The sequence below is a fragment of the Anopheles nili genome, chromosome 3 (genome assembly GCF_943737925.1).
Source record: "Anopheles nili chromosome 3, idAnoNiliSN_F5_01, whole genome shotgun sequence".
Taxonomy (NCBI): Eukaryota; Metazoa; Arthropoda; class Insecta; order Diptera; family Culicidae; genus Anopheles; species Anopheles nili.
The window spans coordinates 6046855-6061701 of NC_071292.1; the positions used below are offsets into that span (position 1 = coordinate 6046855).

At 44.0% G+C, this 14847-nt stretch overlaps 3 protein-coding genes across 3 annotated transcripts; 1 reads left to right on the forward strand and 2 right to left on the reverse strand.

The window, feature by feature from the left end:
* Window positions 1-4886: 4886 nt before the first annotated feature.
* On the reverse strand, window positions 4887-8142 carry LOC128725424 (prolyl endopeptidase). The gene is made up of 7 exons (XM_053819164.1): window positions 8015-8142; window positions 7397-7769; window positions 6898-7311; window positions 6663-6822; window positions 5923-6584; window positions 5634-5846; window positions 4887-5537 (listed from the first exon to the last, which is right to left on the reverse strand). The coding sequence occupies exons 1-7, from the start codon at window positions 8094-8096 to the stop codon at window positions 5141-5143; spliced, it is 2301 nt and encodes a 766-aa protein (XP_053675139.1). The 5' UTR covers window positions 8097-8142; the 3' UTR covers window positions 4887-5140.
* An 836-nt stretch (window positions 8143-8978) lies between these two features.
* On the forward strand, window positions 8979-11046 carry LOC128726275 (tRNA-dihydrouridine(47) synthase [NAD(P)(+)]-like). Its single transcript, XM_053820072.1, has 4 exons — window positions 8979-9010; window positions 9086-9591; window positions 9668-10889; window positions 10960-11046. The coding sequence occupies exons 1-4, from the start codon at window positions 8979-8981 to the stop codon at window positions 11027-11029; spliced, it is 1830 nt and encodes a 609-aa protein (XP_053676047.1). The 3' UTR covers window positions 11030-11046.
* A 183-nt stretch (window positions 11047-11229) lies between these two features.
* LOC128723354 (fructose-1,6-bisphosphatase 1) lies at window positions 11230-13988 on the reverse strand. The gene is made up of 4 exons (XM_053817084.1): window positions 13850-13988; window positions 12291-12480; window positions 11946-12197; window positions 11230-11875 (listed from the first exon to the last, which is right to left on the reverse strand). The coding sequence occupies exons 2-4, from the start codon at window positions 12464-12466 to the stop codon at window positions 11293-11295; spliced, it is 1011 nt and encodes a 336-aa protein (XP_053673059.1). The 5' UTR covers window positions 12467-12480; window positions 13850-13988; the 3' UTR covers window positions 11230-11292.
* Window positions 13989-14847: the final 859 nt, after the last annotated feature.

Below are 14847 nucleotides of genomic sequence, written 5' to 3' on the forward strand. Positions count from 1 at the left end.
TTTGTATGTAAAGATGTTGGTATGTACTTGGGGAAGGAAGGATATGATGCGATCCTAGCACGGTTGCTCAGTTAAACTCTTTACTCCGTCGGTACAGCAACATGAAATCAGAATTGTATAAAATACAAATATACTCGCCGGCCGAAGCGGGCTTCCTGCGAAAGTTGCACTTGTGAGTTCCAGGCAACATTCAAAATTTCATGGCATCCAATTCAAGCGAGTAGTTTAAGTGTGCAGTAGTGTTTATGCGTTTCGTATAAACTTTTATATAATTGTATGCAACTATTATCAGTATACATGTATTGGGAAAGTACTCGAGGGATTCAAATGGGTAAGGTCAAATGAATTAATAGAAATAGTCAAAGGTGTACGATAAGTTTGCTTTTTTTTTCCGACTTGGATTTTTTATTTATTACTTGTACGGTAGTAGATTAGCAGAGATATAAATATATATATACATTACGATTATAATTTTGTTAATTGCACAGACATATTATGCATTATTATTATTTAAAATAAATGAAGCAAATAATTAAAAGTGAAAGGCGCACGTTTGTTACCAAGAACAATTGGGGTTTAACTCGGGAAAAAGGATGTTCGCTGGTAAAATCAACAGATCCTATCGTCCTGCAGTATGTATGTAAGTCATTTTATTTATCATTTAAACTTTTTGTTTTAAGTCCTAACAATGTTTTGATTAAAACAATTTTCGAACCTAATCAAAAGCATACTTTACAATATCTTTACTTACAAACGTTACAATTGTTGTGCAATTACTAGACATTTTTATCAACATCTCGTATCGTATGTTTGCTTGGAAGCATAACTTATTTTTACATACTATCCCAACACGCTCCTTGCCAACCTCACAGCCGATAACTAACACACTAAAAATGTCCACCAGTAGTATGTTCCAACTCACTGTAAATGATGCATTTCTTTTTATCTTCTCTTTTTTCGCGCTATCATCCATTGTTCTGCATTCGACAACTAACATGCGGTGCCATTACTGTGGATGCAATCTCGTCGTATCACCTGTGCTTAATGGATGACGCCACTAATAAATCTTAAACGCGCGCAATGCCTATTGTCATCGCTAACAACCATCTTACCATTCCATCCTGCTTATAGGAGAACTTGCGATATCAAGTAGATTACGACTACAATTAGGCTGGGAAGGGTTGAAAAGAGTGGGTGGGATAAAAGGAAGAAAAGGGACATGCTATTCGACCGAATCACTTGCATACGATCAGGCCGCGAGCATTATGGCAGCAAAGAGGACGCCAGTACCGATGCATGGACTGTAAATATATAGCAATCGAGCATTAATCAGTTACAACATTCCGAAGGCTGACACAAGGAGTAGTAAAGTATGGCCATAACGCAAACAGTGTGCCACAAGATTATAAATACAAAAACAGAGAGAGACAAAGCGAGGTGAATCAAAAGCTTAACCAAGAGTTAAAAAAGGAAACTTACGGCTATCCTATCAATTACAATGTCCTTCTCGTTCGAATCATTTGCTCCTATTACCCTCGTAACTATCCTATACATCATCATACCGACTGTTATATCAGAGATTTCATAGTTGAATCGTATATCCTTGTTCGTTCTACACCAATCTCTAGTGCTTCCATTTATTTTTGCTCCAGCGCAAGAACGTTTATCAAGGTGTGGAACGCGCTGAAAAAAAAAACAAATCGTAAGGAAACATGGCGTATGAAAGTGTATCAAAAACTTGTATTAATCTCCATTACCACAAGCAGCTCTCTATAGTTGCATATACAGAACGCATTTATCATTAAACATCGTAGCGCTCGAAAAACTCGTTAATCCCTGTTCAAGGCTGATTAGTTTGGAGATCGAGAATTGAGCAAAAAGTGTGTGTCACATCCTTAATGCAAAGGCGAGCATCATGGGACGAAAATAGTCATCGAATATTCCAATGGACAGGCCTAGAATCGCAGCGAGAGGTGAACAACGCTGAAGAGAGTCCAGTAAAAACACAAACAATGCACACAAAGTATCAAAGATTCAACGTGATCTTGCGAATGTAACATTTCTGTGAACAAAAAAGCAGCATTTATAGCAGTCTAAATACAGAAAGTGTTAATTGAAAAAATTGCAAACCCATTCACCATTTATTGCAATTTACTCAAAATTTTCACCCATTTATGTTTCAACTCTGTTCTATCATCGTAACATTATAATAGTACATAATTAAAACAATACACATTGCAACCGTTGGCGTTATTAGAATAGCTTTCGCAAGTACGGGAAGAAGGAAGACGGCGGCAGAATGAAAAATCAATGAACCAGAAATGGCGTTATATCGTTGGTGTAATTCGAAGTAGTACGTTGATAGAAGAATAATGTGAAACCGAATCTCGAAACAATAATATTGTTAAAAATTAAGCAACATGTATAGTAAGCACATAGTAAAAAGGATGTCAATACAATTTAGGACGGAGATCATGCAAGCATGTAAGCTACTGCACACATTCCCTGTAATGCATTGATAAACCGGAGAAGTGTGTACATATATATCATACATATTGTAAAATTACCATAATAGGTCCACAGTCGTAAGGATGTTATTACAGAGCAAATCCATCTCATTAAGCCCGCTAGGTTAACTGTTTGAACCATATATATATATATAAATGTTATCCAATAGCTACGCAACCAAAATAAGACAAAAAGGAATAAACGTAATTATCGAATGAAACATAAGTGAAAGATGATGCACGCCCACAAGCGCATAGAAAACGTATCTAGACAGCGGCAAAGACGAGAAAAAATGACATTACATACCGAAAGGGAGTGAGATTAGTTGAGCATTGTACATTTGCACTTCAACGCATGAATTTTAGTTCAACAACAGTACGTTCGACACTGAGCAGCCATGAGAATTAAATGGCGGCTCCAGTTTGGTTAGGTTCATTAGATTGTTTCGATTTATGAAATTCCTGCAGCTGTCGAGTATGGATTGATGTATTAAAAATATCAACGCTTGATTGGAAGGTGGATGTTAAAGTTTACGTATGGAACAAATGATACTCTACTTCCGTATACGGACAGCATATCCGTGACATTAAACCGAAAGCTACAAAGGCGCTCATTCCTCACGGCACAGGTGGGAAATGCGTCCGCCGTAGATAGATAGTGTAAAATCAAGGCAAACGAATTAATCAAACTATATTCACAGTGAAGCAATTCCGGCTCATGATGCAAGAGGATTATTAGTGAAAGGAAATCGATAACCACAGAAGCATGTATAAAGGAAATGGTATCAAAACTAGCAGAATGCACTCAGAAACTCAGAAACGTACGAGACAGGTACTCTTACATGATGTATCGCGAGCAATAAAGTGTCCGCTACTATTGCAAACAAAACTACTTACCCATAGAGAAAACTGCAATAGTTTGTCCACCTCGGCAGCGTTCAACAATAGGCAACAAATGACCAAAATATGCCATGGCAGGAGTCGAGGTCGAAGGACGAAGGTTTGGTTCGATTTCCAAAGCAAAACGCCGTACTCTGCCAATAATACCCTCCGAAACGATAGATCTCACAGGAGCAGCAGAAGCAGTAGCACCACTGCGGCATCCTTTAAGATGGAGCCTGATGTAGGCGACCAATCAATCGTATAATCACTCATTTTCATCTGTTGCGTAGTATAGCAGCCACACGCATCCTTACTGATGCCGCATATATTAAACTGTTTAAACATGTTGCAAGTGTCGTTGCTGGTCGAACAAACGTGGCATAGCTAGGGCAGGCAGACGCGTGAGACAAACAATAAAATAAAAGGCCACAGCACTGGTAATCAATGCCAACACACTATATGACTTGAATGCCACAATCGAATATTAAACGACAACAGGCGTATAATAAAGCATTCCTCGATGAATCAAAACACTAAAATGCGATCGTATGCACTCTCGCGATCTGTCTGGGTTATGTGTATCATCCTCATTTTGGGTTTTTGACCATTATTTTCTGTAGTGAATTAATTTTAGTGCAAACTTCCGCTAACCCTTTCACGATTCGGTAGTGTAGCTGTAACTAGTGTCATACTTTCTGCACGTTTTCAATTTATTGTACATTTTCTATTTTATTTCATTGCAGACTCATCTGTAGTTATAGCGCCGTAGATAAGATGCCTTAAAACACGCATTTCTCGATCGTTGTTTATCGATAGCTAGTTATGCATTGCCTTGTGCCACGTGGCGGGAAGTTATTGATAGTATTTGGCGGAATACTTTCCATGAGAAAGCTTCTAAATATGATACCAAAAAAATACGATACAAATAGAAAACCATGATGACCTATCGGAACCAAGTTCTTCTTTATCCAGCGTTTATTTCTTTACAGATAGGTTTACTTTGCTTTTATCAAAAGCGCCTGTTACTAAACTGATCATGCACGTGCCATTATGTTTATTGAATAAAAAGTTTATCTACAATTTACAAAATAATTGCAAATTATTCAAACAATTTATGTATACATTACGAATACAGATATTCAGGAAGAACAATATTGAGAATTAAAGATATTAACAAAGAGCATGTTCATTAAAAGCGAACAGCGTCAATAACGCCGAAAAGCTCACGAGAACGAAAATCGCTAGCACGGCCAAACGGAGCCAAATTTGACGCAAAAGTAACAGGAGAACATACCAGCTGGAGGTAGCATTTTGCCGCGCTGGAACTGTTCTAACTGTGCTACTACGAAAGTGTCCGTATAACACAATCTGGCTCATAGATGGCGCTGTATTAAATGTGACGTATAGAGAACGCTAATAGCGCAGAAAATTGAGCTCCAACGTGACACGTCTTAACGTTTTTTCAAATAAGTAATTATTTCAGCTCATGTTGAACAATATTTTATTTGCTTTTGTTTTTTTTTTTCCACAAATCAAAAATATAAATGTTTCAATTCAAAGCTTACACACGCACAGCGGCGACTGGAAGGACGACGCATGCATAAAAAGTGCAACTAAAAGTGTACAATAATGCGGCCTCGCCATCCGACACGTTTGCTCAACGAAATGCATTTTTCGCGGATACTTTTTGCAAACCAAATCCATACTACGTTTTCTCAGCGTTAGTCCAAAAACCGTCTCATTCAGTCTCTCTAGAACGAAAGCTTGAGCCCGAGAGTCTTGTACATGAATGTGAGAATATCGGTCGCTTCCTCGATTTTCTTGGCCGTCGGTTTTCCCATGCCATGACCGGCTTTGCTGTACACGCGCAGCAACAGTGGCTTTTTCTGGTGCTCACAATCCTTGATGGCGTGGTGGAGTGCAGCAACGAACTTGAGTGAATGCAGCGGGCTGACCCGATCGTCGTGATCAGCCGTTAGCACTAGCGTGGCCGGGTACTGGTCTTTTTCCGAGGTAGGCATGCGCACGTTGTGCAAAGGTGAATAGCGCAGCAGATTCTCAAAGTGTTGCTGTTCGTTCAGATCACCGTAGTCCGACACCCAGGCCCGGCCAATTGTGAACTTATGGAAGCGAAGCATATCCATCACACTATGAGGTGGTACAATATAGTGTAAGAGACAAAAAAAAACAATAAAACGTTTGAATAACTGACGAAAAATTCCTCCGCTCTCTCATCATACTCACCCGACTTGCGCGATGGCTGCACCGAATAGATCCGGACGTTGGTTTATGCAAGCTCCAACCAGCAGGCCACCATTCGATCCGCCCTGGATAACAATCTTATCGTGGGTGGTGTATTCATGCTCCACCAGGTATTGTGCGGCATGCTGGAAGTCATCAAAAACGTTCTGCTTTTTCAGCAACCGGCCCGCATTGTGCCACCGCTCACCGTACTCGCTTCAGGAAGAAAAACAGGACATTTTTGTTCGATTATCAATCGCCTCGTTGCCGCCCTTTAACAAAGCCATCTTACCCTCCACCACGAATGTTGGGGTACGCCAGAATTCCATCGAACGAATCGATAAAGACCAGCCCCGTGATGCTGAAAGACGGTTGGACACAAATGTTGAATCCACCGTAGCCATACAGCAGGCACGGTTTGTGTTCCTTCTTTTCCTGCTTCCGCTGGACGATGAACATCGGGACTTTCTCTCCGTCTTTGCTGTGGTAAAAGATTTGCTCCACCGCATACCGGCTGTTGTCAAAGTCCTCAATCTTCACCTCACGGAAGATGGTTGGTTGCATCGCTGATCCGTCCTCCTGTTTGCCCTCAAAATCGTAATGATAGATAATGCCCGGTGTCAGGAACGACACGAAATGGTAGAAGATTTCCGAGTACTTCTTCTTGCCACTGAATCCGGCCACCGTACCGATTTCGAGTGGAAATTTCGACACAAAGCTACCATCAGCCAGACTGTGTACCACCAGCAGCGATTTCACGTCGTCGATGTACCCAAGGACGATACGATCCTTGTTCACGCAGGTGGTCCAATCGAGCACATTCTTGGGATGCTCCGGAACCAACGTTTTCCAGTGCTCCATCTCGGGCTGGTCGAAGTCGATGTTAACGATCCGATAATTCGGTGCACCCTTGTTCGTGCGGAAGGAAAATATGCTACCTTCGTTGGTAACGTACTGTGGACAATAGAAAAGCCAAATTGATGCGTTAGCGATCCGTTTTCCTTCCATCCCTATTCATCACAAAGTACTTACATCGTAATCGCTATCAAATTCAGTGACTACTTTAACAAAATCCAGCTTTGATTCGAGTTTGCCCGCCTTTTCAAGATTGCTAAAATACAGTAGCATGTCCTTACAGCCCTTCATTATGAACAGCATCAGGTATTTGCCACAATCGGAAACCTCCGGCATTCTGTAATGATCGAGTGAGATCGATTAATTAATAAACGTCACACATAGTCACAGGGCCGTAGTTTGAAAAGCTCACAATCGCCAAGATGGTTCCTCCGGAAACTCCGCAATCAGTACATCCTTATCCTGTGACTCGCCAACACGATGGTAATACAACTTTTGATTCTCGTTTGCCGCCGTCTCCGAACCGTCCGCTTTCCCATCGACGACCGGGTAGCGCGCATAGAAGAATCCCTTGTTGTCCTTCGTCCACGAGGCCGTCACAAACTTGGTGTGCTCGATCGTTTCGGGAAAGTCCACTCCCGTTTCAACGTTTCGGATCTTTAACTTGGTCCAATCGGAACCGCTTTGGCTCAATCCGTACGCGTACAGTTGCCCGTCGTCGGAAAATCGAGACCCAACGAGCGCGATCGTTCCATCGGTGGAGAGTGTGTTGGGATCGAGAAAGACCCTCGGTTCGCCGTCGAGCTTGTCCTGGACATAAAACACGCTTGATTCGGGGGGAGGGAAACACATTTAACAACCGGTTGTCATTAATAACTTGCATCCACGATCATTCAGTTAGGGTAACTTACTCCTGATTTTGCAAGCCGGTGTTCATGAAGAAGAAATACTTGTTTCCGTGCTTGAACGGACACGAATACTTGGGATAATTCCATCGCTTTCGCAACTTTTCGTTCAGCTTCTTCCATTCGGGGCACGTGTCGAGAAACGGTTTCGAGATTTCGTTCTGCTTTTCCACGTAGGCCTGCGTTTCCTCCGCATCTGGATCCTCCAACCAACGATACGGGTCGGCAATCTTTACGGAATGGAACTCGTCCACCACCGATTCATCGCGACGCGCCTCCGGGTACATGAACCTGCCGGTTTCGGACGAGGCTGCTGTTGCTGCTTCAGGCATGGCAAGGCGACCGTACTTTGTTCGACGTTGAACGCTGGAAAATAAACCTAAACCAAATTTCAGTTCAATTTTGTGTTTTGTCTTTCACAAGGTAGCAAAAACAATGAAACAGCTGTAGTAGGCATCGATAGGTTTTCATCGATCGGCCCAGTCAGGGAGCAACCGACAACGAACCATATGTGAAATGCGACCTACATACCCAGTTACCCTAGATTCTTACGTGTACACAAGACAAGAAAAGCCCAGTCGAAATCTCTCTTAGTCTCGGGGAGTTGTAGGACCGAGTACTTACCGTTTTTGGCAGCTGCTTGTAATCTCGTCCGTGACAATGCTCTGATACTATTCACAACCAAGCAGGCGGTCGATTTGTACATAAACCAACGCAGCAAAGATACTTTTAGCCAACAACACTCGACGACACCGCCGGCAGGAAAGCAAACTCCTAGGAACGAATCCGCAACCGCTCAAACAATGACTAGATGAGAATGCGCGCGTCTTAAAATGCAACCAACCAGCAGACTAGAACTGGCTCGCGAAGCAATTTAGATAACAAGTGTTTTACCGGCTTATCAGAGCAATAGGGGGAGAGATAGGCCGAAGAGGCTATAGCAAAACGCAGACGTGCAATTGTTTGCAATTGGATGAAGCCGCCCGATTTTTTGATAGGGTTTGATTGAAATGACTTTCAAGATCGAAATCGTAGCTTTTCGGGGGACGTGTGTCGAAAGTGACAGTTGACGTTGGATGATAGAAATTGTCGTTGGTCGACGAGCTTGTTAAACTTGCTGATGCTAATTTACTAGCTGGCAATTATTTTTCCATTCCTCACACAACATTTTTAAGTGTAATAAATTCTCACTACAAAGCTTACTCATTTAGCTTTTGTGTGCTAGGAACAATTACAAAAAAACTTGCTTTTGTTATATATGAAGCAGGCACTCCAAATGTTTTCAATGGCCACATTGAGCAATGCTTTTGTTGCAGGAATTATGGAGTTTTTATTTAAATCATGATTGAATTGAAGGAAAAGTAAATCTAAAACAGTACGACGACTCAATGTCTAAGCAATTAGTTTAAACTCTGAGTATATAGGATTTATCCCATGAGGCATTGCTGCATAGGACTGTGCTGCATTTGAAGGTAGCACGTGCTTCTAAACGTCAACGCGAAACGAAACATCAAAACAAAACGTATCCTTCCAGCAGTACCGGCAAATCGCGAAAGTTTCTTCGAATATTGGTAAAAGTTGGCACGCAATGGACGATGGGATATGTCATATAAAAGCAGAGTAAGTTATAAACAAGCTCCTTACAGCAGATATTACGATTGTTCGTTGTGTTTCCTTTGTTACACCCACCAATAGGTACCTTATACCACGCGTTGTGGAAAAACCGACGGTGGATGTAGACAAACCATCCCAGCCAGATGAGCAAGCCAATGGAAATGGCATTCCGGCGGAGAAGGACTTGAACGAACCCCCGGAAAAGAAGGGCCGTATCGAGAGCGACGTTCAGGAGCCGCGAGAGAAGAAAAAGAAGAACCGTGGGCAGAACAAATCGCGCGCCCTTCCGTTCAAAGAGGACGACGCACTGAGACTCTGCAAGTCCTTGCTGGATGGTAACTTGGGGGATGCAGGGAAAAAATGCTCGAACGCAAATTGCCGCTTCTCACATGACCTCGACAAGTTTCTGCAACTGAAACCGAAGGACATCGATGGTAGTTGCTACATCTATTCGATCAAGGGCTACTGTAACTTTGGTGTAACATGTCGGTTCGCGGGGACTCATTTGGACGAAGATAATAGGAATATTTACCCGAAGGACTACAAACCTGAATCTAATATGCTCGTATCCACCTGGCTTAATACCGGTAGGTGTCAAACCCATCCAATCCGATTGCTATCATCCGCTACAGCGAACTTTTTTTTTGCAATTTTTCCCCGCAGATCTTCAACACATTCTCCGAAAGAGAAAGTATAATTTTAACAAATCCACTAAAATCGTCAATAAATTTGAAAAACTTCAGCAAGCGGAAAAAGGCGAAAAGACAAAACCCACAGATGAACCGGTTGCTGAAGGTGAAAAGGCCACCGTTCCACAGGAGGAAAGTAAACCGGCCGGAACGGTCACGGATGAGGACGTGATAAAACTACGAAACCCCGAGCGGAAGCGTATCGTCTTCCGGGACAAGCTTTACCTTAGCCCGCTGACTACGGTGGGAAACCTACCATTCCGCCGGGTCTGCAAAGAGTTTGGCGTCGATGTAACGTGCGGCGAGATGGCCTGTGCCATTCCGATCATAAACGGCGCCATCCAAGAGTGGGCACTCACGAAACGCCATTCGAGCGAGGATCTGTTTGGGGTGCAACTGTGCGGGCACAATTCGAAGCTAGTCACATACGCGGCGCAAATCATCGCCGAAAAAGCGGACGTGGATTTCATCGATCTAAATACGGGTTGTCCGATCGATCTTATCTTCAACCAGGGCGGAGGTAGTGCGCTTTTGCGGCGCCAAAACGTGCTCCAGGTGATGGTGCAGAGTTGTGCACGCGTTTTGGCCGATTACGGGAAGGAGTTCACCGTAAAGACACGCATCGGCATTCACAATAACAAGCTGATCGCGCAAGAGATGGTGCCGAAGTTCGAGGATTGGGGCGCGAGCTTGATCACGATCCACGGTCGCACCAAGGAGCAGCGCTACACCAAGCGAGCCGATTGGGAATATCTACAGCAGTGTGCGGTTCAGGCCCAAAGCGTTCCCGTATTCGGTAATGGGGACATCTTTTGCTACAACGACTACGAAACCATCCGAGAGAAGTGTCCCAACATAGCCGGAGTTATGGTGGGTCGCGGTGCGCTCATTAAACCCTGGGTGTTCGAAGAGATTAAGGAGCGGAAAACGCTCGATCCTTCGAGTGGTCAACGGTTCGATATGCTGAAGCGATTCGTCAACTACGGGCTGGAGCATTGGGGAAGTGACACCAAGGGTGTAGAAACGACGCGTCGCTTCCTGCTCGAATGGCAATCGTTCTTGTATCGGTACGTACCGTACGGTTTGTTGGAAAGGCCACCGCAACGTATCAATGAGCGACCTGAAGCATACCGTGGCCGGGATGATCTGGAAACGCTGATGGCTTCCCCAAACTGCAACGATTGGGTAAAACTAAGGTAATAGTGGAAATGGCCTATGGCGAACGCTTTTACTATCTTGCAAATCATCTGTTTTTTTTTCTTTCAGCGAAATGCTTCTCGGTCCCGTTCCGGAAGGATTCAATTTTGTACCGAAACATAAGGCAAACGCCTACTAATAATTCGGTGGATGGTGAAATCTTGGATCTTTCCATATCGGAATCTTAAGCTTGCATCATTTCATGTACATGAATCGACGATAAAGGAGAGTGTAATTAAACATGCGACCATGAACTATCAATCGCTTGCTAGTTCTTTCCATTACATCGAGAAAATCCTTCGCAGGTTGAACTGCATCCGCGAGCTACCGGCTGCGGATTATTTTTTTTTACAAAAATGAAAGCAATAAGACGATGGTAGGGAAACCGGTTAAGATGCCGATCTACTTGATGTAACTAAGGGCTTCCTCGACGTCTAGTTTAGACCCGAGATAGATTGGTGACCGCTGATGGATGGATGTGGGCACAACGTCCAGTATCTCCTTGCCCTTACCGGCGTACGCCTTTCCTCCTGCCTGCGTCACTAGGTACGCCATTGGATTGCACTCGTACAACAGGCGCAATTTGCCATTCTTCGCCGCGGCCGTAGCCGGATAGATGAAAATACCACCGTATTTGATTGTTCGGTGCACGTCTGCGACCATGCTGCCTACGTAGCGGGCTCCGTACGGCTTTCCCTTAGCCGGATCCTTCTTGTCCTGGACGTAGTTAAGCACTGATGAGTCCCAGGTGGACGCGTAACCCTCATTGATGGAGTAAATGTTGCCCCGCTCCGGAATGCGCATGTTGTAGTCGGTCAACACAAACTCACCGATCGACGGATCGTACATAAACCCATGCACACCGTTACCCAGACTAAGCACAATCATCGTGGCGGAACCGTACAGCGCGTACCCAGCGGCAACAATCTTATTGCCCGGCTGTAGAGCATCCTCCACGGAAGGGTCCGTATTTTCCTTCACTTGCCTGTTTTGCAAAAGGAAACAAGGAAGCGTATTTAATAATTGCGAACGCTTGAACTCGAAACCAGACTCACTTGGTAATGGCAAAGATGGAACCGATCGAAACGAGACAGTCAATGTTGGAAGATCCATCGAGCGGGTCAAACGAGACGACGTACTTGCCACGCTTGTCTGTTTCGATCTCTATCACGTTGTCGTTCTCCTCCGACACGAGCAGGCAGGTGGCATACGACGATTTCAGCATGTTGATAAAGATTTCATTCGATAGGACATCCAGCTTTTTCACCTGCTCGCCCTGAACGTTAGTGTCACCGGAGATGCCTTGCCTAAAATGTGCCAAAAACGTAACGCAATAAGTCATGGAAATGAAAACATGAATCCTACGAGAATCACCACGTGGACCAGGACCATTTACGTACAATTTTGCGATGCCTGCCTTCCGGACGGCGGAACTAATGGCCTTGATTGCCGTCTGGATGCAGTTGAGCAGCTGAGACAGATCGCCAGTTGCATGCTTATATTTTTTCTGTTCCTGCAGCACAAACCGCGTCAGGGTCATGCAGTTGGAGTCGAAGGCTGGTCCTTGCTGGGTCATGATTTGTACCGACGCTGTTCGCCACGTGGTTGAGAAAACGAAAGTAATCATTAATACTCAGCCGTAAATTGTGATCGCGTTGATAAAACACATGCGCGTCACTAGATCACTATCGCTAGCACATCTTGGAGATAGAACAAGTTCATGAGGGTAGTTTTATATATATACACGAGAGAGCGAAGGTAAAAGCGCAACGGACAGGCAGATTCGAGAAAATTTAAGTGCTGGAAAAAGAAGAGCTAATTTACACAAGTCATGCGCTGGGGAGTTGGTGTTGAATGTAATTTACTGACATTTCCATGCAAAATTCAAATCATGCTCTCTTTTAGCAGCGACGGCAAGAACAGGCATCGAATTCGATTCAAAACATTTGGGTGGCATACAAAACCAAGCTGATAAGAAACGTATTTGCACATAGAGGATCCAAAATTGATCACTGTTAGACATCATGACAGTAGTTTACACATTTTACGTACGATTGGCCATTATGACGGGGTGCTGAGAATCCTGGCTACAAAAAAAATTCACAGACGAAAGCTACACAGAGAGGTAAAGCAAAAATATTACACTTTCATTAGCTTTTCATTCGGTGTCTTCAATCAGCATGTAACGTCCGTTTCTGGGGCTGCTAATTTTGACACCCTTCCCCAGGTTGCGATTAGGCGGAGGCTCGAACGATGATAGACTTTTATCAGTGCGACTCCGAAAGTGATAATAAAGAGTGCTCTCGTCGTCACACCGGTATGGCTAGGAGGCTGGCAGTGGCATGCTCGCTTACACCGAAACGTTTTGTTTTCCCTCGCTATCGCTCGATTGGAGTAAGAAAGAGGCCCGATTCTAACGCTTTTCGGCAGGGGTCAACGCGGGCGATCAATGTCAAATCGCACCATTTACGCACGGTGACGATGCAGGCGGGTTTAGCCGGCGCTTCCGTGGACGTTTCGAGGCTCGAGTGTTTCGCGTTTACACGCTATTATCGGCGCATCGGTCAAGAGCACTCCGTTTGTCGAAGTAGAAAGCTGAAATTGAAGAAACGACGACGACGTACGACAAAGCGTTACATGCTTTTCGAGTGTCTTTAAGACGCCGCCATACCACGGTAGTGCATCTAAAAATACCAATAGAACAAAATGCTGTTGTGTTTTTTCCACCAAACGACACGAGCTCGTGGCAGAGGATCAGCATAAACAAAACAATCGAGCCAAAGGTTACCTCACGGGGGTTCAAGAGTCTTGCGAGTCTAGCAGTCTGAAGAGAACCTACACTTGTTTGGAAGTTACCTCCAAAATGCATGTTTTTTCACACCTCAAGCTAGCTAGCCGTATTTACTGTCCCTCAGACAGTACACCAATTTCACGGCCATCGTTATCCTTCCTTTCTTACCTAAATGTTGTTTTGAAGCACAACCACAAAACCTCTCCAATCGATGCTGCAATCCGATTAAACAGGAGAAAGTGAGCTACCGGCGTGGAGAAGCTTAAAACGTCACCCTTTACGGTCAAAACGTTACGCAGGACAGATACGTGTCGTTGGAGTACCAGAGCAGCCACAATTGTGTTAACACCAACGAACAGCTAGCGATCGAATGGTCCCCCGGTGCCAGACGACTCCACTCACGATCGAACCCATTTCTCGCGTGAGAGACTGCTCTTGTTTTCTCGGAGAGTGGTATACGATCGTGAGTACGATCGCGGATCGACGATCGTGCGTACCATCCGGAATTGTTGCTTATACTACTTTCATTTCAAAACCTAGTAGTAAAAATAAGAAGAAACCAAAATTATCTAATATTTATCTTTGTTATGTAATTTTGTATGTGCCTGATAGCTCATAAACGTTTTTAAAACTCACTCTGGTGTTAGTATTCCGCTTATCACCTTGTGAGAGAGTATTCTAGTTCGTTATCACACTTCTCGGTCTCCTGGTGTCCAATGAGCCCACGAACCGCTTGATCGAGCCTCTTTTCTTCGAGTGTGCCTTACGCACACCAATTTTGCAGTTGCTGTATCTGCCGCTCTGCAAATGATAGGCTCAAAATTAGAGGATCCCGCAGTTACAGTAGACTGTGACTATAAGAGGAATCGGAGGAATGTTGCAATTAGAGAGGAATTGTCAATAAATCTTTAGGGTGCTGTAGATAAGACGAGAGGCGATGGTTACGACAGTGGTGATAGCGAACGTTTGGTTAGAAACAAATAGAAACCAAAACATTCCATCCCTTCGCTTTGCTCCTGATGTTTTTAGTCACTGTTGCCAAGGATTAGTTCTGCAGTATACTGTTGCCTTGTACGGTGATCGGAGTTGAAGCACATGTTACAGGCAAGCCACAGGACATCCAATTTCTTTCTGCACAAATTCACACAAAAAAGGATAATTCCTTG